The sequence below is a fragment of the Periplaneta americana genome, chromosome 6 (assembly GCF_040183065.1).
Source record: "Periplaneta americana isolate PAMFEO1 chromosome 6, P.americana_PAMFEO1_priV1, whole genome shotgun sequence".
NCBI classification, from domain to species: Eukaryota; Metazoa; Arthropoda; class Insecta; order Blattodea; family Blattidae; genus Periplaneta; species Periplaneta americana.
The window spans coordinates 131,694,378-131,717,889 of NC_091122.1; the positions used below are offsets into that span (position 1 = coordinate 131,694,378).

General features: G+C 33.3%; 1 protein-coding gene and 1 non-coding gene across 3 annotated transcripts; both read left to right on the forward strand.

Annotated features, from left to right (window-relative positions):
- Positions 1-653: 653 nt before the first annotated feature.
- On the forward strand, positions 654-761 carry LOC138702334 (U6 spliceosomal RNA). Its single transcript, XR_011332842.1, has one exon. It is a non-coding gene; the product is annotated as a U6 spliceosomal RNA (small nuclear RNA).
- Positions 762-2,281: 1,520 nt separating this feature from the next.
- Positions 2,282-18,252, forward strand: LOC138701734 (lipid droplet-associated hydrolase-like). 2 transcript variants are annotated; one of them, XM_069828953.1, is made up of 3 exons: positions 2,282-2,383; positions 8,519-8,663; positions 16,615-18,252. In XM_069828953.1, exon 3 carries the CDS (start codon positions 16,626-16,628, stop codon positions 17,562-17,564), a length of 939 nt encoding a protein of 312 aa, XP_069685054.1. In that variant the 5' UTR covers positions 2,282-2,383; positions 8,519-8,663; positions 16,615-16,625; the 3' UTR covers positions 17,565-18,252. The 2 variants fall into 2 exon arrangements, with proteins under 2 accessions (XP_069685054.1, XP_069685053.1); XM_069828952.1 differs by lacking the exons at positions 2,282-2,383; positions 8,519-8,663 and adding an exon at positions 16,431-16,507.
- Positions 18,253-23,512: the final 5,260 nt, after the last annotated feature.

Genomic DNA, 23,512 nt, shown 5'->3' on the forward strand with positions numbered 1-23,512 from the left:
GCTATGCGACTTCAATTCGAAGATTAAACGACAAAATCGCAATGTGATCCGTGAAATTGGTGTTTCTTCCTACAAATACGACATCACACCTCCAGCCCCTTGAACAAGGTACTATTCAGTCATTTAAACTGAGGTACTGCAAGCGAGTTTTGAAAATGCTAGTTGCCAAGAATGGAAGAGGCTGACATTAATATGCACGATTGTTGTACGCGCACAATACTAAAAAGCCAATGAAATTCAGTGTTTTCATGCTGATTCATAAAAAAACCGCAACCTTAATCAAGCGGCCACCTGATAAAACGGCCATTTTACAAGATAACTTCAGATGGCCGCTTTAGACAGGTTTCACTGTACATCTAAAAGCAAATACACAATCTTCTATCCAAACATTCCATCAGTCATCCGATTAGTCCCTCACAGTTCTGAATTGCCTGTGCAAAAACTTCTAACCAATTCTGTTCACGATTCTTCTTCATCATCCGAAGAAGAAGCTGGTCCTTCTGAAGCCTTCGAATACGAAAGGAGTTCAACAGTGCATCATTTAATTCCCCGAGAATTATGGCGATTTAAGTGATGGACATGGTGAGCGCTTTCCTCAAGAAATTTCAACTATGGAAAAAAGATACCAAGGACAGTGGAGTACCAGCTATTGCGTACTCGCTTCGGCGGTACATATACTAAAATTGGAACGATACAGAGAAGATTAGCATGGCCCCTGCGCAAAAGAAAAAAAAAAAAATTGCTGGACTTCAGCTCGTGATGTACCTGATACCCACTATAAAATAAAATGCAGTCTTTTGAACAGTGAATATTTAACCTTATTGTTATTACTACGCTTCGTATTCCAGCTACCTAAAGACTGAAGTTAAAGACACATTGGGTATATAGTACGGCGAGCATAGATGATGCAACGGAGAAGGCTATAAACAAACACATCATCGTTGCGTGTTCGTAGGGTACAGTCAACTCCCGACATTCTGAAGCTATACTAGTAAACACATGCTTGAGCCGTGATCTTAATTTTCCTCGTGATCTTTGCAGTGAATAGGCCTAATAACATACATTCTTAAGTTACGAAACTTGAACATATACGAATGTCACTTGTAAAGATTTTATATTGCAAGAAATTCCTTCAATAGTATACGACGTTATTGGTGCATGATGTAGTAGAAGATATTTCTATTGTGTGATATTTTTTCGTGTTTCATTAAGATATTGCATCTCGCTCATCACTGAAAACCTACTAATTTTCTATGTACTTTTCTTGAAATTCCCTACAATGGATATTATTTAATTTATTAATTGGGATATTGGTATTGAACATCATAGTAGGCTACACAAATCCATGCTAAACGTAGAGTTAATATCTTCATAATTTTGAGCTTTCTATGGTACTGGTTCTTTTTTAGTACGAGTACGTTCAACACACTTTCTGTGCTTTTTGGTATTTCAGTGTCTTTCAGTACACTGTTTTTTTTTGTCACTTTTACGTTTATTTTACGCAATTTATATGTACTGTTGTCAATATTGACAGTAAAAATATTAGTTCAAATATCCTCAACTATGCCATGCAAAATTACAAGCTCTGCAATGAACCTTCAATCAGCCACAAAGGTGTGGTTATTTAAGTAGCCCTAATAAAACTAGTAAGGGCAGTGATCGATAAGATTACTCACTATGACTGCGTCCCGATTTTCACTTTCTAGAGGAAGAGGGCAGAGGATGCGTAACTATTTTGTATACGAACGTACATGTATCTGCGCTGTGACGTCACATATACTTTGAACCAGGCAACCTAATTCCAGTTTATAGGTAGCTGGAATACGGACCCCATAAAGCAGTATTTTGAATAAATATAAATTTGAACATTTCTCAAAAATCACAACCAACAACTGTTTTTTATAGTCATATTTGTATTCAGGAGGTTCAAATTATATAGAAAACATTGTATCACACGCCCAGCGCAAAAAAAAAAAAAAAGTTAAAAATTTGTTACGCAATGTAATATAACTGTTTTATAAATTCTAACTTTCAGTTTCAATGGTAACATTACTAATGTTATTATTATCTATTACCGGTCAAATAACCCTGTTTCATTCGTAGGATCTGTACATGAGCTTGCTCACTCCTATTATTATGTAACATTACTTGCGTGAGTACAACTTTTTAGTTTTTGTTACTTTCTCTCCGGGAGACTCACCTTTTTTTTCGCGTAGCGGTTCGAATCGGCAGATTTAGCCTTGAGAATATTTATAAGCTCTTCTATAGAATACTCAGGAGACAAAAGAACAACGGCAATCAGAGCGCCACTGGAATCGTGCCCATTTTGTAGGATTTATAAGACTCACGTGTTTTATGACTGCCTTGTATGGAAAGCAAGAACGTAAGTACATACATACGTACCTATTCATAATCATGATTATCATTCTGATCGCGCTGTACGAGCTAAATTTGCTTATCTGCAGTTGTATTAAAAATATACCTAAGTTGTGTGGGTTGAATTGATGTGAGTGTAATTCACAATGTGCTTATAGGCTAATTTACACGGGGATAGTTTACAGGAGTCAAGTGCTTGGAGCAAGTCCACTTTCCTTCGACTTTCCCCGTGTGATATGGTCGAGACAGTCAAGTTGTGACTTGGCGGTCAAGCAGAATTTGAGTTGACGACCCGTCAACTTGTGTGTCCACTTTCCCGTCACGTGACCAACTTGACTCCACCACTTCCCGCGTGTGAATGCGAACTTGTAGCAACTTGGCAAGTAGAGAGTTTGTAGTTTTAGGCCTATTGTCGAAGTAAATTAATAATGAGCGCCCCTAAGTGGAATTCCAACGATGAGAAGTATGAACTTGTATGGAATATACGTGACAAAGAATACCTCAATAAAAACAAGCGGGAATTATTATTCCAGAAACTAGTCAGTGAACTCATGGAACAAGGTTTCGAAAACACAGACGTAGAAGTGGTTCGGAAAAAGTTAAAAATCCTTAAAACAGGACTCATTCTGAGATGTTTCCTGTATTCTGCAGGACCTTCTTCAGCTAATTATTTCAACAAGGTATTAGATGCACCGTGCATAATTCTTCTACGAATCCATTTCTTAACCCATGTTCTCTTTTCCTTTTTTTTTCAAGAATATTTTGTAATTCATACAATAACAAGGCGCCAATTAGCTGCACACATGCTTGAATATGAAGAGTCCACTGCAAGAATGCTGGATGTCATTTGCAATACATTTTTCAGGAGAAGCAATTGAAAGTTTGAAATGCTTTGTGCTCCTAGCTTAACTGTAATTTTCCGTTCATTACTGGACAATGACTATCAGTGTTAATGCCATATAACTCTCTATGTACATCCTATATGTCTTAAGCTATGCATTGACAGTCTTGGTTCATTTTCGATAAGAAAGTGACATCCATCATTCTTGCAGTGGACTCTTCATATGTGCTGGTGGCATCTTCAGTTTCGCCAAACTAAAAATGCCAGTTCACTATTGATTTTTATTAACCATAACAGAATACAAGAATTCAAACACCACTACGAATACAACATTCAGCGCGCGCTTTTTTACAAGTATGGTTTCAAGTTTAATGTCTCCGTGTGATCACAAATATAGCATGAAGTTTAGAGGCTTCAAGCACTTGACTCCTGTAAACTATCCCCGTGTGACTCGGGTTTATTAATAAATTTATGATTGATCTAGCTCTTGGTTTTCAAGCAAGCAATCTTAATGAAACTTGTCTCATTTCCTTCTTCTTCTTTTTTGTGCGTGCGCTATTACTCAAATCGTTCTCTCTGTTGTCCTGCTGATAGCATTTCCGGCTAAAAAACCCAGCGGACCTAGGCTCGGTTTCCTACGGGGAAATGGACGTTTTCCTCCCTTCCACAGAGACTGGGTGTGTTCCGTGACATGATGAGCGATGAACTTGAGCCATGTTAACAACAAGGTCATGGAGTTCTACTTGCGTATCAGGGCGTCATTTCAGTTTTTGCTTAAGGGCGGGCAAGAGTTTTTAGAGATGACCTTATATGGTATATCGTATGGCGTACTCCTTCACTATTATTCATTCCGTGAACTGGGGTAAACTTGATTATAAAAAAAGGGTTTTAGTCATGATATCAGACGCACTGAATAAATTTTTAAGGGGACACCATGGTGAAATAATGCTGAAAAATTAAGAAAATCCATTTTCTTTGTTTTAATGATCGTAATTATATTTTAGTCATGATATCAGACGCACTGAATAAATTTTTAAGGGGACATCATGATGAAATAATGCTGAAAAATTAAGAAAATCCATTTTTTTTTTGTTTTAATGATCGTAATTATATTTTAGTCATGATATCAGATGCACTGAATAAATTTTTAAGGGGACACCATGGTGAAATAATGCTGAAAAATTAAGAAAATCCATTTTTTTTTTGTTTTAATGATCGTAATTATATTTTAGTCATGATATCAGATGCACTGAATAAATTTTTAAGGGGACACCATGATGAAATAATGCTGAAAAATTAAGAAAATCCATTTTTTTTTTGTTTTAATGATTGTAATTATATTTTAGTCATGATATCAGATGCACTGAATAAATTTTTAAGGGGACACCATGATGAAATAATGCTGAAAAATTAAGAAATCCATTTTTTTTTTGTTTTAATGATTGTAATTATATTTTAGTCATGATATCAGATGCACTGAATAAATTTTTAAGGGGACACCATGATGAAATAATGCTGAAAAATTAAGAAAATCCATTTTTTTTTGTTTTAATGATTGTAATTATATTTTAGTCATGATATCAGATGCACTGAATAAATTTTTAAGGGGACACCATGATGAAATAATGCTGAAAAATTAAGAAATCCATTTTTTTTTTGTTTTAATGATTGTAATTATATTTTAGTCATGATATCAGATGCACTGAATAAATTTTTAAGGGGACACCATGATGAAATAATGCTGAAAAATTAAGAAAATCCATTTTTTTTTTGTTTTAATGATTGTAATTATATTTTAGTCATGATATCAGATGCACTGAATAAATTTTTAAGGGGACACCATGATGAAATAATGCTGAAAAATTAAGAAAATCCATTTTTTTTTGTTTTAATGATTGTAATTATATTTTAGTCATGATATCAGATGCACTGAATAAATTTTTAAGGGGACACCATGATGAAATAATGCTGAAAAATTAAGAAATCCATTTTTTTTGTTTTAATGATTGTAATTATATTTTAGTCATATCAGATGCACTGAATAAATTTTTAAGGGGACACCATGATGAAATAATGCTGAAAAATTAAGAAAATTCATTTTTTTTTTGTTTTAATGATTGTAATTATATTTTAGTCATGATATCAGATGCACTGAATAAATTTTTAAGGGGACACCATGATGAAATAATGCTGAAAAATTAAGAAAATCCTTTTTTTTTAATGATCGTAATTATATGTTGGATAAAAATTGGAGATTTATCCTTCGAAGAGGTGGAAAAATTCAAATATCTTGGAGCAACAGTAAGAAATATAAATGACACTCGGGAGGAAATTAAATGCAGAATAAATATGGGAAATGCGTGCTATTATTCGGTTGAGACGCTTTTGTCAACTAGACTGCTGTCAAAAAATCTGAAAGTTAGAATTTATAAAACATTTATATTGCCGGTTGTTCTGTATGGTTGTGAAACTTGGACTCTTACTTTGAGAGAGGAACAGATATTAAGGATGTCTGAAAATAAGGTTCTTAGGAAAATATTTGAGGCTAAGATGGAAGAAGTTACAGGAGAATGGAGAAAGTTACACAACGCAGAACTGAACGCATTGTATTCTTCACCTAACATAATTAGGAATTTTTTAAATCCAGACGTTTGAGATGGGCAAGGCATGTAGCACGTAAGGGCGAATCCAGAAATTCATATAGAGTGTTAATTGGGTGGCCAGAGGGAAAAAGACCTTTGGAGAGGCCGAGACGTAGATGGGTGGATAATATTAAAATGGATTTTAGGGAGATGGGATATGATGATAGAGAGTAGATTAATCTTGCACAGGACAGGGACCGATGGCGGGCTTATATGAGGGCGGCAATGAACATTCGGATTCCTTAAAAGCCATTTGTAAGTAAGTAAATTATATTTTAGACTGTTTTAAATGAAGGGTTCAGAGTCATAGTGGGCCAAGCGTCATTTATTAAAAACGGAGAAAGCAAGGGTTAAAGTTAAGTGAATACCACAGTTTAATGAAGATTGACATATAATTTAGTTTTAATGTGTATACTTTATATTACTTGCTATAAGTTTCCATTGAATTATGGTAATAACTTCATTTTAACCCTTGTTTTCTATGGTTTTAGTAAACGGCGCTTGGCCCACTATGGTTCTGAACCCTTCAAATGATCTAGCCTATAAACAAATGTAGCGTGATTGAGTTGAGAGAAATGTTTTTTGTTGTTTTTATGCTGTTTTCTCGATTTTTAAATTTTAAGCAGTTTATTAAATAACAATTATTGCCAGATTGGTCTGAAACTTCTCACAGAGGTCAATTAAATGTTGATAAATGAAATATATTTAGCATTTGTCTGAAATATTAATATTCAGTTCCAATATTTAAAAATGTATTATGGCTCTCTATATAGACTGACAAGCAAACATTCTGATGGGGCCAGACAGAAAAGTTAAATTTTTTCTTCCATCATGTTAACAATGTCAAAAGAAGTGCTTATACAAATTTTGGCCACGCGACCGAAATTACGAGGATCGTAAAAAAATAAGTTCGCCAGGGGCCGTTAACAGAAAGAAAACACAATTTCATTGGAAAAATATATTGAAACAGACACAGCAATTGTTGAGCAATTTTTCAACATATTCCCCACCGGAATTGAGACATTTGTCACATCATGGGATCCACAGAGAGGTGCAGATGGTTGTCAAACGCTGGTTCCAATCTCAGGCGACTGACTTCTACGACACAGAGATACAAAAATTGATCCCATGGTATAACAAATGTCTCAATTCCAGTGGGGGATATGTTGACAAATAGCGCAACAATTGCTGTATCTGTTTGAATAGCCTAAATCTTTCTATGAAATTGTACTTTTTTTCTGTACACAGCCCCAGGGAAAATCACTTTCTAGACGGCCTCTTAATTGCGGTCGAGTGGTCAAAATTTATATAATCATTTCTTTTGACATTATTAACATGGTGGAAGAAAAAAATTACCTTTTTTATCTACACCATCAGAATGTTTGCTTGTGAGCTCAGAACTAATTAATTTTACTCCCATGACTATTTTCAAGCTTTTGAGTAAATATGAACTAAACATTTTGACGCAAGGAGGCTTTTTAGTGACGTCAATATAAAATGTGTATTTAAAATATAATTTCAGAACTATTAGCCCTAATGGCACCAAAGTTTGTACTGATAATAGTATTGTGGGCCTGTTTATTTAGATTAAATTTCACGAATTTTGGATGAAAATTGTAGAAATTTTAAAAATCATATATGTCCCCTTAAAGTTCATTATTTTTTTCTCCATTTCTTAAGAATTTCATATTATTTTAAGTCACAAATAGGCCTGGTATGATTTAATTATTTCTGTTTCACGGTCAATTTTATCCCACTTAACAATACATTTGTTGTTTCCACACATAGGCCTAGTTTAATTTCTTATCCTGCTTATACGATAAGTAATTTACATGCACTCCTTGTTATATTAATATATGCACGAATACTGAAGACACGCACAATTTTATTGATAAAGAAGTTTTAATTTCAATTAACGAAAAATAACAACCACTTATGTATCAAAAGATATCGCCTTAGTTTAATTTGAGCAAAGTCTTACTAGTTCGTATTTTCTTTCTTAAGAGTTTACAAGAGTGAAATAATAATATTAAAAATACAGTTCTCACTATTTTTCCTTTAGTAGTACCTACTACTCAATTGTCAATTTCTTGTTAATTCATTATAAAAAGAAAATCTGATATAACGTTAATAGAAATCAATTTGATTTTCAATAATATATATCTGGGTCATTCCATACAAAATTTTAAGAATATGTCAGCGATGTCATGAATTTTTTTGGGCTTTTAATATAATGTTATTATGAAAATAAATTAAACTGCCAACTATGATCGCCATATCATTAATATTTTAGTCATAGGGATTACTGAAAAATGGGTGGCAGTTACATGTTATCCATCATTTAAAATATTCCAGATATCCTATATGAAGTGTCATCGAAACTAAACAGACGCCATTGTAAATGTGAATAACCATATTTTAATACCTTAAAGACTAATCCGAATAATATTAAGGCATGCTCATAAAAACACCTGATTGAAAAAAAAAAAAAAAAAAAGAAATAGTTTTATATTCGAATGCAACAAATCAAATTCATGCAAATGTCATTCGTATTCAAGAAAATCTCATTCCTAATCCATCTCCTAAGTTTTATGACTTTATCTGAAAAAAAAACCTGTGGATAATTACATTAATAAACTTATTAATTTTTGTTCCGAAGGTTGAAAATCGCTTGCTGTGTGTGGCGGTCGCAGCGTTCGCGAGAATTCATAACGATGAATAATCTCAAACGTCCGTCTCCCTGACCTTGATCGTGCAACATTCTGTACGACGGGAGAGCCTACCTGCTGAGCTCCTTTGTTTCGGTGAGTTATTTTTATAAAAAATTGACACGATATTTAAGTAAACATTCTGAAATTTTCATAGTGGAATCAATATAGGCCTACCCTAAAGAATTAAACATATGGTTTTTCGTCTGTAAAACTGAATTGCATGTTGTGTTCTATATTTTTTTTAATTATTTTACGGTGGGTAACTATTTGAAAAATTATATATATATATATATTTTAATTTTAAGGGCATTTGTAAACAAGGCTCTCCTTTTTCGAACTGCATTGAAATAATTTTTCCGTCTTCCTTCACATAGTAAGAAAACTTCAATGAATGAAACCGTGTTCTTTGTTAAACTAATATTTTAAATTCTGATCGCTTCAAAACTATGAAAGATATCAATATAGTATTGCTTGAAATTCATATTTAGAACATACAAAATAACCTACTACAATAGTTTTAACTTTTGAGACATCATGGCTCAAAAACAATTTTTTGCATGGAATGACCCATCTGTTAAATTCAATAATAAATAAATACATAAATAGAATAATTAATTATGAGTAAATGAATAAGTAAATTAATTAACATTACCTTAAATTCCCCAGCAATATCCTTAACATTTGAGCTGTTTTCAAGGGATTGTCAGAAATACTCAGACGTGAACGTATTTGTGACATGATGCCTTTACCGGTATGCGGGGGCTTGAATTCTCGTCATAACAGACCACGTTGTATTGTTTTCTGCTTTCTTGAGGCTCAAACGGATTCTACTAAGTAGACAGAGCACTGTATCCCGAATGACATTAATAAGTTTCAATACACGCACAATTAACAGCACGACACACGTATAACGATATTCAATTTCAGTCCATACTCTGGTAAGAACGTCTGGAGTAACGTCTGCAATTGCTTGTCTGATTCTTTCCTTGAGGACGACAAGATTCGAAACGTTTTCGCTGTAAACCTTATTTTTTTACAATCCCAGAGGATGAAGTCTAATGGGGTGAGATTAAGACTTCTTGCGGGCGATGGGATGTGTGCATTTCTGGTAATCCACCACTCTGGAAAGAGATTAAACTCTTCTTGCACATGATTCGCGCTAAGTGGGGCAGTGTTCTATCATGTTGAAAGATGATCTGAAACCCAGCGTCTTCCATTTACTTGATTTAAGGAAACAAAGTTCTCTAACATGTCCATACATGCGGGTCGACCTGGTTGGCGAGTTGGTATAGCGCTGGCCTTCTATGCCCAAGGTTGCGGGTTCGATCCCGGGCCAGGTCGATGGTATTTAAGTGTGCTTAAATGTGACAGGCTCATGTCAGTAGATTCACTGGCATGTAAAAGAACTCCTGCGGGACAAAATTCCGGCACATCCGGCGACGCTGATATAACCTCTGCAGTTGCGAGCGTCGTTAAATAAAACATAACATTTAACATACATGCGGTGTTGTTGATGTTGGTTTCGGAGTTTCGGGGGTGGGGGGGATCTGTTGTGCATTAGGCAGCACTAAACGCTGATCTTGGGAGAATTTCCTATGTATTCGGTGTGGATATGGAATGTTGCTTCAGCTGAAAAGAGGATCTTATCTAGAAATCCTGGTTCATCGTTATTTTAATTCTTTGTAACAAGTCGACGATGAATTCCATCTACCGTATGCGCCTTGCCGTGTGGCTTGATTGCATGCAACAGTTGAATTTTATACACATGTAACTTGAATCTTTTCTGCAGGACGTTATGCACAATCGATTAAGGAAGACCAAATTGTTGACTACGGCGTGTAAAGTACTTTTAAGGTTTCCAACACAGGACTGCCGGATTTTTTCCACATTTTCTTCAAAAGTTCTAGGTCTTCCTGCAGTTTCTCATCTTTGAACTTATTTCAGTAAATAAATTTACAACAATTATATTATTATGACGACAACAATCCCAGAAAACGAAAACACATGATTGCAAACTTCTTGAGTTACTTTAACAAGAAAAATGATAAATTTAATAACGGCTTTATCGTTACAACAATGATAGAAATGAAACCGCACGTTCTCAAACTTTATAAGTTATTTTAACAAGAAAACTGATAAATTTAATAACAACAATGGTAGAAATGAAACCGCATGTTTTCAAATCTTTTAAGTTATTTTAACAAGAGAAATGATAAATTTAATAACGGCTTTATCGTTGCAACAACAAAGGTAGAAATGAAACCGCATGCTCTCAAATCTTTTAAGTTATTTTAACAAGAGAAATGATAAATTTAATAACGGCTTTAGCGTTACAACAACAATGGTAGAAATGAAACCGCATGTTCCCAAATCTTTTAAGTTATTTTAACAAGAGAAATGATAAATTTAATAACGGCTTTATCGTTACAACAACAAAGGAAGAAATGAAACCGCACGTTCTCAAACTTTTTAAGTTATTTTAACAAGAAAACTGATAAATTTAATAACAACAGTGATAGAAATGAAACCGCGTGTTTTCAAATCTTTTAAGTTATTTTAACAAGAGAAATGATAAATTTAATAATGGCTTTATCGTTGCAACAACAAAGGTAGAAATGAAACCGCATGCTCTCAAATCTTGTAAGTTATTTTAACAAGAGAAATGATAAATTTAATAACGACTTTAGCGTTACAACAACAATGGTAGAAATGAAACCGCATGTTCCCAAATCTTTTAAGTTATTTTAACAAGAGAAATGATAAATTTAATAACGGCTTTATCGTTGCAACAACAAAGGTAGAAATGAAACCGCATGCTCTCAAATCTTATAAGTTATTTTAACAAGAGAAATGATAAATTTAATAACGGCTTTAGCGTTACAACAACAATGGTAGAAATGAAACCGCATGTTCCCAAATCTTTTAAGTTATTTTAACAAGAGAAATGATAAATTTAATAACGGCTTTATCGTTACAACAATGATAGAAATGAAACCGCATGTTCTCAAATATTTTAAGCTATTTTAACAAGAGAAATTATAAATTTAATAACGGCTTTATCGTTACAACAATGGTAGAAATGAAACCGCACGTTCTCAAACTTTTTAAGTTATTTAAACAAGAAAAATGATCAATTTAACAACAATGACTACTATTATGACAACAGCCCCAGAAAAGAAAAAAAAACATTAAAGCAATCTTTTTGAGCTACTTAAGCAAGATAAATCTGTATTGTTTGGGTAAAGAATGATAAGTCATAAAAATTGATTCGGAGATAAATGAAAATTAAACTTAGAACTTTCACTACAAATAATTTTCTATACAAATGAAACACATCACCTCTACTATTCTTTTGATTTTTGCACACTAACTTGTATAATTTAACTTGTGTGTTCATCTGGGGAACAAAATTATATCTGCACATAAAAATGACTTATCTCCCTTTACCCAAACACCACAGAATTGATAAATTTAACAATAACTTTATTATGATGACAACAATAAAAGTAAATTAAAATTCACGAACGTAATCTTGAGTTGCTTTAACAAGAGAAATGATAAATTTAACTACAATGACTTTATTATGATAACAATAAAAGTAAATTAAAATTCACGAACGTAATCTTGAGTTGCTTTAACAAGAGAAATGATAAATTTAACTACAATGACTTTATTATGATAACAATAAAAGTAAATTAAAATTCACGAACGTAATCTTTGCTTTAACAAGAGAAATGATAAATTTAACTACAATGACTTTATTATGATAACAATAAAAGTAAATTAAAATTCACGAACGTAATCTTGAGTTGCTTTAACAAGAGAAATGATAAATTTAACTACAATGACTTTATTATGATAACAATAAAAGTAAATTAAAATTCACGAACGTAATCTTGAGTTGCTTTAACAAGAGAAATGATAAATTTAACTACAATGACTTTATTATGATAACAATAAAAGTAAATTAAAATTCACGAACGTAATCTTGAGTTGCTTTAACAAGAGAAATGATAAATTTAACTACAATGACTTTATTATGATAACAATAAAAGTAAATTAAAATTCACGAACGTAATCTTGAGTTGCTTTAACAAGAGAAATGATAAATTTAACTACAATGACTTTATTATGATAACAATCCCAGGAAACAAAAATACATGGACGCAATCTGTTTGGGTTACGTACGTAAACAAAAGATCAGATAAATTTAACAACAATGACTTTATTATGACAACGATGACAGAAAATAAAAATGAATGAACGCAATCTTTTTTTTAGTTACTTTAACAAGACAAATTTAACAAAAAGGCTTCAATTTATCATGATGAGTAGAATTATAATTACATAACAATAATGAGAGAAAATAAAACATATGAACGCAATTTGAGTTACCGGCTCTGGATTAAATAAAAACACTTTCAATCTGTTATATACATAATCAAAGCTCGGAACTTGTTGACTTGTGTGTCGTGTGCATGAGTAAGGTTACAGGTACAACGAACACAAAGCTCACGCTGTAAGTGCTCAGGGACAGTCGTGTGTACTAAGAAAGTGGTCACATCAAATAACAGGAAGACGGATGGGGAAACTGTGTCATTTCGAAGCCAATGACAATCAGAGAATTACAGGTAAACGGCTGTTTGAAGAATTAGAAAATACGTGTTATTCGAAAAGTGTATTATAGAAGTTTAAAAATAGAAAGAGGTAAAAAGGAAGCTTTTGGAAATCTAGGAATAATTTTTGCTATATTAACAGTTTCGACATGATATTTAGATAAATCTTATCCTTACTTTTAACTGAAACCAAAAAGAGGTATATTACTGTCAATAATAAAATTGAATTAAATGTTCCAGTTAAGGAAATGTGCAGAACAAGTAAAAGCTGCTAACTTATCACTTTTTTAAACTTTAGGTACAGAATTTCGTCGAGGAATTCGGAGGAGATACATTATTTTTTTCGAATGAAGTGTTTATATTTTGTAAGTTGTGCCACACACAAACTAGATGCATTCATTGAAAGACATTGCAGTCCCTTAAATTGGTGGAAAATTTGTTCCTAGCCATGAATCAAGTCTTAGAGGGACCTGCCCTAGTAGTGACACACAAATTGAAAACTATGTTCGAGAAAAATTGAGGATACACTTATTTTTCTCAGACACGAGATTAGCTAGCAACTGCTCAAAATCGAACGGAAAACAGTGACAGTGAAAATATTCAGTATTGTAAGTTTGCTCCCATCAATTCATGTAATGTGGAAATAAATTGTTCTCGTTTCAAATCAGGTTTAACAGGCGAAGAAGTTATGGGTTCGAAAATCTTGGAATGTATGTAGTCATACACTGTAATAAAATTTACAGAGGAGAACAGTAAAGTTGATATATTTCTATATTTCTCATGTTTATTTTTATTATATATTATATGCTATAAAATTACGTGTTTCAACCTACTGTAATACTATCAATATGTTGTTCCATCAGACCTGACAGTACCTCCGTGCTGGAAGCGGGAGTCTGTTGATACTGGAGTCCGTTCGCTTAACCACGTGCAAAGACACAAGTCCCCAAGTTCCGAGCTTTGTACATAATACATACTTCACAATAATCCCTTGAAACCCCACTATTCATTCTCGAAAACTCAGTATTTTAATAGCTCAATTTATGCAGTGAAAGTTAACCATTTCCAAACATGTCTACAGAACTTAACTTCGTTATAGTGAAGGTTTATCTTACGATAACACTACGAATACCTTGATTTTTCCGACTTGACAGCAGAAAACGCACAGTAAGTTTCCTATGGCTTGGAGCTACCACGAAGTTGACTGAACAACAACAATTTTCAAATAATTAGGCCTACATCGTGTTCAACTTAAAACACCAATAAAATGAAAGTTCATAGCTATAGCAAATACATTTAATTAAAACTGTTAATATTTTCTGACATCTACAAAGATCTTCAATAGACTTCACTATGAGTACCACTGGTAATATGGCAGATGTCGAACCTACCCAGGTTCTTCTCAGCATACCAATAGTGAGATTTTGAATCGTACGGCGGATTATAGGTACGCGTCAAATCCTCAAGGCCAGCCATCGGTGTTCCATACACTTGAATCCGTTACGAATCCCCACAAGAAAATTCCAACGGTGTTAGATCTGGTGACCTTTGCGAATAAGTATGAACGTACTCTTAAATGTGGCCATAAAACTATACATCACAACCAGAGGTAGTGATAGTTATCATTTTGAAGTTAAAAGAATTGAATTTGTAGCACTATGAATTTAATATTCAGGATTTTGGAAGCTTATTTGCCGTAATTTTTTTTAAGTTAACGCAAATGGTTCGCCATTTCAACATACTAAGTTTATATAAAAAGAAACTTAACAGAAACTGTGCATCACAAAAAAGCGTGTTTAGTTACTTTACTTTATGTAAAATGACACCTATGATCCACTCGTGTCGAGTTATAGAAACGAAGAGCCCAATTCATGAAAAATGTATTCAGTTAAGAGTAGTTAGAATTTAATTGTCAACATTAAAACTATAGACTATAGACTGTACGACCCCACTATACCATATTATAAGGAAAAATATCATCTAACGTCGATCGAAGTTATTGGATTACTGATTGGGGCTAGAGGGACCATCACAAAAAGATTCGCGCATTTTTGCAAGCAGTTTGGTCTAGGACAAACTCTTGTCACTGAAGTATCTACGTCTGCAGTGAAGGGATCTATAAAAATCCTAAGAAACCATTTCTACACTTAAATAGATTGATTTCTTTCCTATCGCGATCTGCTCTCTTAAGTTGGGTCTTGCAACTATATAGTGCTAAATAGACGACTGTGATCACCTGATAGCAAATAGACACTAGGAAATTTTATGTTTTTTTCTGGAATTAATTATGTTTTGTTTAGTCGTTTTCAATTATTTATAATTAATTGTGTTATTTCTTTTTCTTTTCCTTCTCCATTGTTTTCTTTTTTTCCCCATTATAACTGTTTACCTACCATTTACTAAACAATTTTATGGTAAGCTTTGTCTTCTAGGCAGCCTTCACTTGGAGGAAGCTCAATAAAATTTATTCAAAATAATAGAATAGATTATTTGAAAACTCTTTCTTTCTAAGTGCGGATATCGTTAAATAAAAACACGGAACAAATTTCTATATTGTGTACGGTCAATATTTTTGCTCTATGTGTAAAAATTAAATGTTATTTAGAATCTACTGTTTCTACTGAACAATCCAACACTCAGCATCTAAACTGCTGGTCAGATATAACTTAGATTTCAAGGCTTCTTACAAAAATGATGAGAATTTAAGTTACATTGCTAAAAATATATGTAAACAGTACTTCTTTATTCTCCTGACTGACGTAAACAACTTAAAGAAAATCTCACACTCAGTAACGGAATTATTCAGCTGCACGTGAAAGAAAAATTACACCTCTTTAAGAACAAATTTGTAAAGTTGAAATTAGACGTTTAAATTGTAAATGCATTTATTTTTCAGATGTGTATTGCAAAAATAAACTAATTTCGTATTTTAATTAATTTAATGATCCAAAGCAGATTTAAAATCGATCTTTTATTTCATATTTGTTTCTGCGTCTTTTGTACAGTACAGTACGTAAGATTTATGCATGTTCAAATATATTGAACCAACTTTTATTTCTGTATCACCTTGGGTCTTGTATAACGATAACATATTGCCGTAGGAAATACAAGTTTGACACAATATTGTGCATTGTGTCGTTAACTCGTTACAACAACAAATGGATCAAAACATGACTGTTACTGCCATCTAGAGCGGAACTCTGTTCGGAGAATAGAACCGTCCTACCATCTAACGGATGACTACGGAACGAACTCAGTTCTCAAATGAATGGCGTGTTGCGTCATGTTTTACGTAACTGGACTTGGAACTAATCACATCTTGTAAGCCTCGTAATGATGAATAGCTGTTATTCAAACATCTGTAGTGTAAAATATATGTATAAGCATACATATAAAGAAGTTACAGCGTTGTGATTATTGATTTTCAGTTTCAGCAAAGATGAGAGAGGGTTTCGTATTAGTGAACAGTGTACCAACACAAATCTTCACATGGGGAAGCTGGATAGAAGACAGACTAGAAGAGGATAAAAAAGAAGTTGTTGTGTTTTTTCCCGGTAACCCAGGCATTGTCGGATTCTACGTCAGTTTTCTAGAAGAACTACATTATCACCTCGGTATTCCGGTATGGGCCGTCTGTTTTGCTGGCCATGCGGCACCACCACCACACTCAGAATTTAAACTACCACCGCTAGAAGGAAACCACCACCTATATAACTCAGAAGGTCAGATAGAACATAAAATCGCTTTCATAGAAAAATATGTTCCTCAGAACGTCAAGATTATTCTTGTGGCACATTCCGTGGGTTCAAAGATGGCGTTAGGAGTGTTAAAAAACAAACCAATTCGCAGTAAAGTCACTAAAGCATATCTTCTATTTCCAGCGATTGAACGGATGGCAGAATCTCCTAGTGGAAAGACTATGATGAGTTACATGCAATACAGAACTGTTGTGAAAACTATGCTGTTCTTAGCTTGGCTATTATATCTCATTCCTCTTCCTTTGAGGAAATTCATAATTAGTGTGCAGCTCATGTTTCGAAGGATACCCGTGTGCCACACGTCTCCTACGGTGCAATATATGCATCCTGACGTAGCGCGTAATGTTGCGTTTTTAGCCTTAGACAAGATTGAAAAGGTTAGAGAATTGGACGACAAAGCCTTTGAAGAACTGTGTGATGTTCTATTTCTCTACTATGGTAGTAAAGATGGTTGGGCTCCAATGTCATATTGGAAAGAAATGTCTGAGAAACATCCTAAAGTAAAATTTATGGTTTGCAAACACAATTTGGACCATGCTTTTTGTTTAAATTCTGGTGTTGAAATGGCTGTTATTTTATCAGACATAATTAAACAACAGACCTATAGACAAGATATGTAACAAAATGTAGCAAAATTGTTATTTTTTTTTTTTTTAGTATTTTGCATAAAAACAAAATGTAGCCTATGCAAATATAATATTCTCAAAAAAGAGCCTCATCCACAACTATTTTTGGGCTCATAGTTTAAGGGGTTAGGTACAGCTTACAGCAGTAAAATTTTGGAAATAGTCAACATTTTTTTCCTCCATTACTGTATCTTGTACAATAATGAAAATTAGTATGCGTAAAACGCTATCCTGCTATATGAAAAAAATGTTTTTACTATTTAAAAAAAATACTTTTTTTTTTTTTTTCAAAATCCAATTCACTGTGCAATGATGGAGCTTTTCCCACATAACTAAAAAACTATCCAACATTCAGTGATGAAATTTCTTGTGTGTATTTATGAACGTCATATCTACAATATGATGCAAGATCACTTCTCTACTTTTGATAGATTGTCTGATAAAAAATAAATTCATTTTAAAAATGATCAAATCTCAGTATTTCCTTCTAACACAAAATAAAAATATTATTTATTAAGAAATGTAGTTGAAAGAGCATGATATTATAAACATGAGTTTCAGCAATAAAATAAAAGAGAGATAACATGAAAATGTTAACAAGTTTGTGAGTTATGAGGGAAACGCTTCATCATAATATATAGTTTTTTTAATCGTAAATATATATATATATATATATATATATATATATATATATATATATATTTTCATATAGCAGAAGGACAGTGTTTTACACACACCAATTTTCATTATTGTACAAGATACAGTAATGGAGGAAAAAATGTTGAATATTTCCAAAAATTTTACTGCTGAAAGCTATACCTAACCCCTTAATTCTAAGTTATATTTTGTGTTCTGGCAAGCCAGCATCCTGTTACACTATTATGTTTCGGTTTGTGCAGCACCACGTTTCCGTTTTTGAACTTTACTTAGAAATGACTTTCAATTTAATTTTTATAGGTATCTTTTCTTTATGTAAATCCACTGATTTGTATAAGTTATTCTGGTTTTGTTGTGCGTGTGGCTGAATGAGATTTAGTGATGACACATTTCAGTTCATAATTAGTTGGGTAAAGGAAGATAAGTCATAAAAATGAGTTTTGAGTTAAAGCATTGGAGCCTTATTGTAAATAATTTTTGCACGATGGTGTCTTTTTGTTGTATTTACAGCTATTGTTACGGTAGGCCTTGAAAGTTAGAATTCTCACACAGAAACTTGTTGCTAGGGAAACCATTCTTTACAAAATTAAAACTATACTGAAATAGACCCATTACAATGCACTTATTGTTACTTAATTACCATTACAGTATAGTTTTGCGAAGGCTTTGGAATAATATTGCTCTAAATTTTCAATGCAAAATACATTTGCAATTTTAAAAATATGATTGTGCAAAAAATGCTGTACAATACACGTTTGTGAAGTGCATTACGAAATCTCGAAAATTGAAAAACTCGCTCTGCTCGTCTTTGAAACTTTTCCTCGATTCTATGAAAAGCACTTACAATCTTGTATTGTAATATACGAGTACTATTCTACACAAAACACATCAGATGCTAGTACTCTTTTGTTTTTTGTATACCCATTTGTAGAACTTAGGCTAAATTGTGTATTCCGCTGATAACAAAACTCCACTTGCACAAAAAATGACTTGTAGCTCGTTGCACGAAAGATTGCCGGCTGCCAGTAGGCGAACTAAAGCATAAACACTGGATCGTATCGTCTAATGCAGCACCAATGCCTCTCTCGAAATCGGCAATCATTCGTACAACGGGTAATAACTCCCCTTTACTCGAACACCATCAAATTCTCATTTATGATTTGTATAATACAATCAACTATTGTACGAATAAACCTTTTATGTATATTTTCTACTGAATTTACATGTAGAATCAACGTAAGAATTTGTCAGATAATCAACACGATGATGTTTCCACGGCATAACTTTGAACTCTCTCTATACAAATGAGCTATTTTTCATTTGCTCTTGCTCAAAATGGGTTAAATATTAAGTATTTTTGCTCTGATGAGAATTATGTAACATATTTTCTGACTATGCATTTAATGACTGTGATTTAAGAAAAATATAATAAAAACAGGAAGACTGTACATCCTTCAGCTGCTGTAATTTTGTATGTGGTTGAAATGTAAGCCGTTGAAATTATGTAACGCTCTATAGTCCCGTCGCTCTTATTTCCGGCAGCCAATCACGTTGCAGGTCGGCTACATTTAAACGTGTTCGTCTTGTGATTCGCTGATGATGACGTTATGCACTTCCTAAGGCTCAATAAATACTTAATATAATCGCCCGCCATTTTAGCTCTTTCGTTGGCGTTCGCAGAAAGCACACGAGGACGTTATTTGCCGCTCAATTATTTGCTGAATTACAATGCGTTTGATTTATTATCATAGGAGCTACGACATGATGTTTAACGGTGTGGCAAATAGAGTCCTCGTCTGGCAGCTCGACAACGGAAGAACAAAAATGGCGAACGATACTACCTACCTAGACTTTATTGAGCCTTCACTACCTAAGACGTAAGCAAAGAGGAGGAGTCAAGCCGGGAATAACAGAGTCGCGACTATAGATTGTTTCACCTTAACGCCCAGATAAGCTGTTTCGCGTTTTCTAGATATAAGTGCGTTTTCATTAAATAGCTGATTGAATTGGTTCTTTGCAACGTAAACATGATAGCTTCCTGTTTGCTATATTAATTTTTATATTCCATTTATTTTTCCATACTTCTATTATAAACAGATAATTCTGAAATCTATTATAAACTTTTGAATATCAAGTTCATATACACTCACCGGCTAAACAAAAAGCGAAACACTTCATTTTCTTAATTTTAATATATTCATGCAAATGGCTGTGTTTTTTAATTATAAAACAATTGAATTGTTAATTAAACTAAATATCGATAAAATGTCTCTATATTATTGTAATAACCAAAATATTTTCGGTAGGTAGTTGTTGTTTAGTTAACTGTTCAAAGGCAGGTCTGAACCTCACAGTGATACCAACAAAGCACCACTTACGAGACAACTATGCCAGGAGATAATGGAGTAAGGTGGCCAGTTTCTTTCCCCCTCCATTGCATACATCGCTGACTAGCTACATATTACACTAATCAGACTTCAGATGCATACAAACAATTGTTCTTCCTCTGACACATATCGTCAAGTGAGATGTATTGCCTGATAATACATGTACATATCAGCCAGAACCTCAATCAGAGGAAATTGCGGTAGGTATGGTTATCAATTCTTAGCATTAACTTGTATTTTGAATGGATAAAAAGTAACAATGTGTTACGATTATTATTATTATTATTATTATTATTATTATTATTATTATTATTATTATTATTATTATTACCTTCGGGGAGGCCGAGAGTAGATGGGAAGATAATATTGAAATGGATTTGAGGAAGGTGGGATATGATGGTAGAGACTGGATTAATCTTGCTCAGGATAGGGACACAGTCTAGTATATACAGCGCGAAGCTCAATACGTAGTAAATATGCAAACATTAGATAGTTGCTCACCTCTAGGATCGCTAATATCGCCTCATTACAAGCAATGCAAAATAGAACCGTCACAGTCTATTGTCTCTAGCACCCTCAAATCTCAAGCTTCGTGACTGTATATAGTAGACTATGATAGGGACCAATGGTGGGATTATGTGAGGGCGGCAATGAACCTCCGGGGTTCTTAAAAGCCAGTAAGTATTATTATTATTATTATTTATTATTATTATTATTATTATTATTATTATTATTATTATTATTATTACCTTTGGGGAGGCCGAGACGTAGATGGGAAGATAATATTAAAATGGATTTGAGGGAGGTGGGATATGATGGTAGAAACTGGATTAATCTTGCTCAGGATAGGGACCAATGGCGAGCTTATGTGAGAGCGGCAATGAACCTCCGGGTTTCTTAAAAGCCAGTAAGTAAGTATTATTATTATTATTATTATTATTATTATTATTATTATTATTATTATCATTATCATCATCTGAGTAAACAAATAGGAAGGCAGAAAATAGGAAAGACTGGAGGAAGCTGGGTTTGCAGTGAAAGACCTGCCCTTGCGCAGAACACTAGTCAACCGTCAACTGTCCGAAGACAGGTTTGAACCTCATAAGTAACACCAATAAGGCATCACTCATGAGGCAACTAAGCCAGGAGATAATGGTTCCTTTCCCCCTCCAATGCATACATCGCTGACTAGCTACATATTCCACTAATCAGATTTCAGATGCATGCAAACAAGTGTTTTTCCTCTGACACATATCGCCAAGTGAAATGTACTGCCTGATAATAGATATACATGTCAGCCAGAACCTCAATCAGAGATATTATTGTTATTATTATTATTATTATTACTATTATTATTATTATTATTATTATTATTATTATTATTATTATTATTATTATTATTAAAGAGAAACTAAATTAAAGTTTTATAAAATGATGGCAGTTCCTATACTATTATATGGCTGTGAATTTTGGAATTCAACTGAAAAAGAAGAACAAATGATTGAAACAGCTGAAATGACATTTTAAGAAATATTGCTTTATAACCTACTAGATAAAAAAAAATAAGTGAAGATATTCGAAATGAATTGAATATCTTTAAATTAACAGACAAAAAAAAAAAAAAAAAAAAAGAATATAGAAAAATCTGGAAGGAACATGTGGACAGAATGAATGATTCTCGCATTCCAGAATTAATTTTAAATTATAAACCGTCAGGTATAAGAAATATTGGCAGACCAAGAAAAAAATGGATACAACTTTTTCACTAAAACCTATGAGATCGGAACGAGCCTTGACGGCTTAAACCATGAAATGTTGATGATGATGATTATGATGATGATTATTATTATTATTATTATTATTACTTATGGCTTTTAAGGAACCCGGAGGTTCATTGCCGCCCTCACATAAGCCCGCCATCGGTCCCTATCCTGAGCAAGATTAATCCAGTCTGTACCACCATATTCCATCTCCCTTACCCATTTTAATATTATGCTCCCATCTACGTCTCGGCCTCCCCAAAGATCTTATTCCCTCCGGCCTCCCAACTAACACTCTATATGCATTTCTGGATCCGTCATACGTGCTATTATTATTATTATTATTATTATTATTATTATTATTATTATTATCATTATCATTACTATTAAATATGTTTATATATATATATATATATATATATATATATATGCTTGTTTTCTATTCTTTTCATGTCATATGTATGTAATTTTATGTAATACGTGTCAGCTTTTATATCATATATATGTTTGTGTGTAATATACTCCATATACTTACATATGTACTTGCATGTAATATAATTATCTCTGTTATAAGTTAGGCTATATGTATTCGTTAGTAACCTTTGTATACTTATTTTATCTCAAATGTATTTAATTATAACCCTAATATAACTTACAGTAAAATAGGGTTCAATAAATTTGGATATTCAGTAATAACAAATACCATTTTACAATTAAAGAAATAATTAGGTTGCAAATTCAATTGCATCCATGTTATGGTATTACAGTAAATCACGTCTTACCTCACAACAAAACTGAGCTGTAGCCAGTGTTTACTAGACGCACCGTTCCCGTGTTTCCTGCTTCGACAATGCACATACTTCAACTTATAAAGATGTTCTGTGTTCGACCTCTACAGTCATCATGATATCTACAAGGTAGAGCAGCCGCGGCGAAAATGCGACTCACGAGCACATTGTGACTCGCAGTGCTTTTCTCTCGCTTCCTACCTACAACCCCCACCCTCTTACTCACTGGAGTCAAACTCCGTTCTATTTGTATTTGTCTCGGACCTGCGAGTGGCGTATCGTCGCAATGTCTCTCTCGAAACCATGTACCTCTATAAAAAACGAAAGTTTCAAGTAGGATGGGAGGATGC

Excerpts from the sequence above, each read along its gene's own strand:
- LOC138701734 (XM_069828953.1), top strand. The coding sequence starts at position 16,626 with ATGAGAGAGGGTTTCGTATTAGTGAACAGTGTACCAACACAAATCTTC.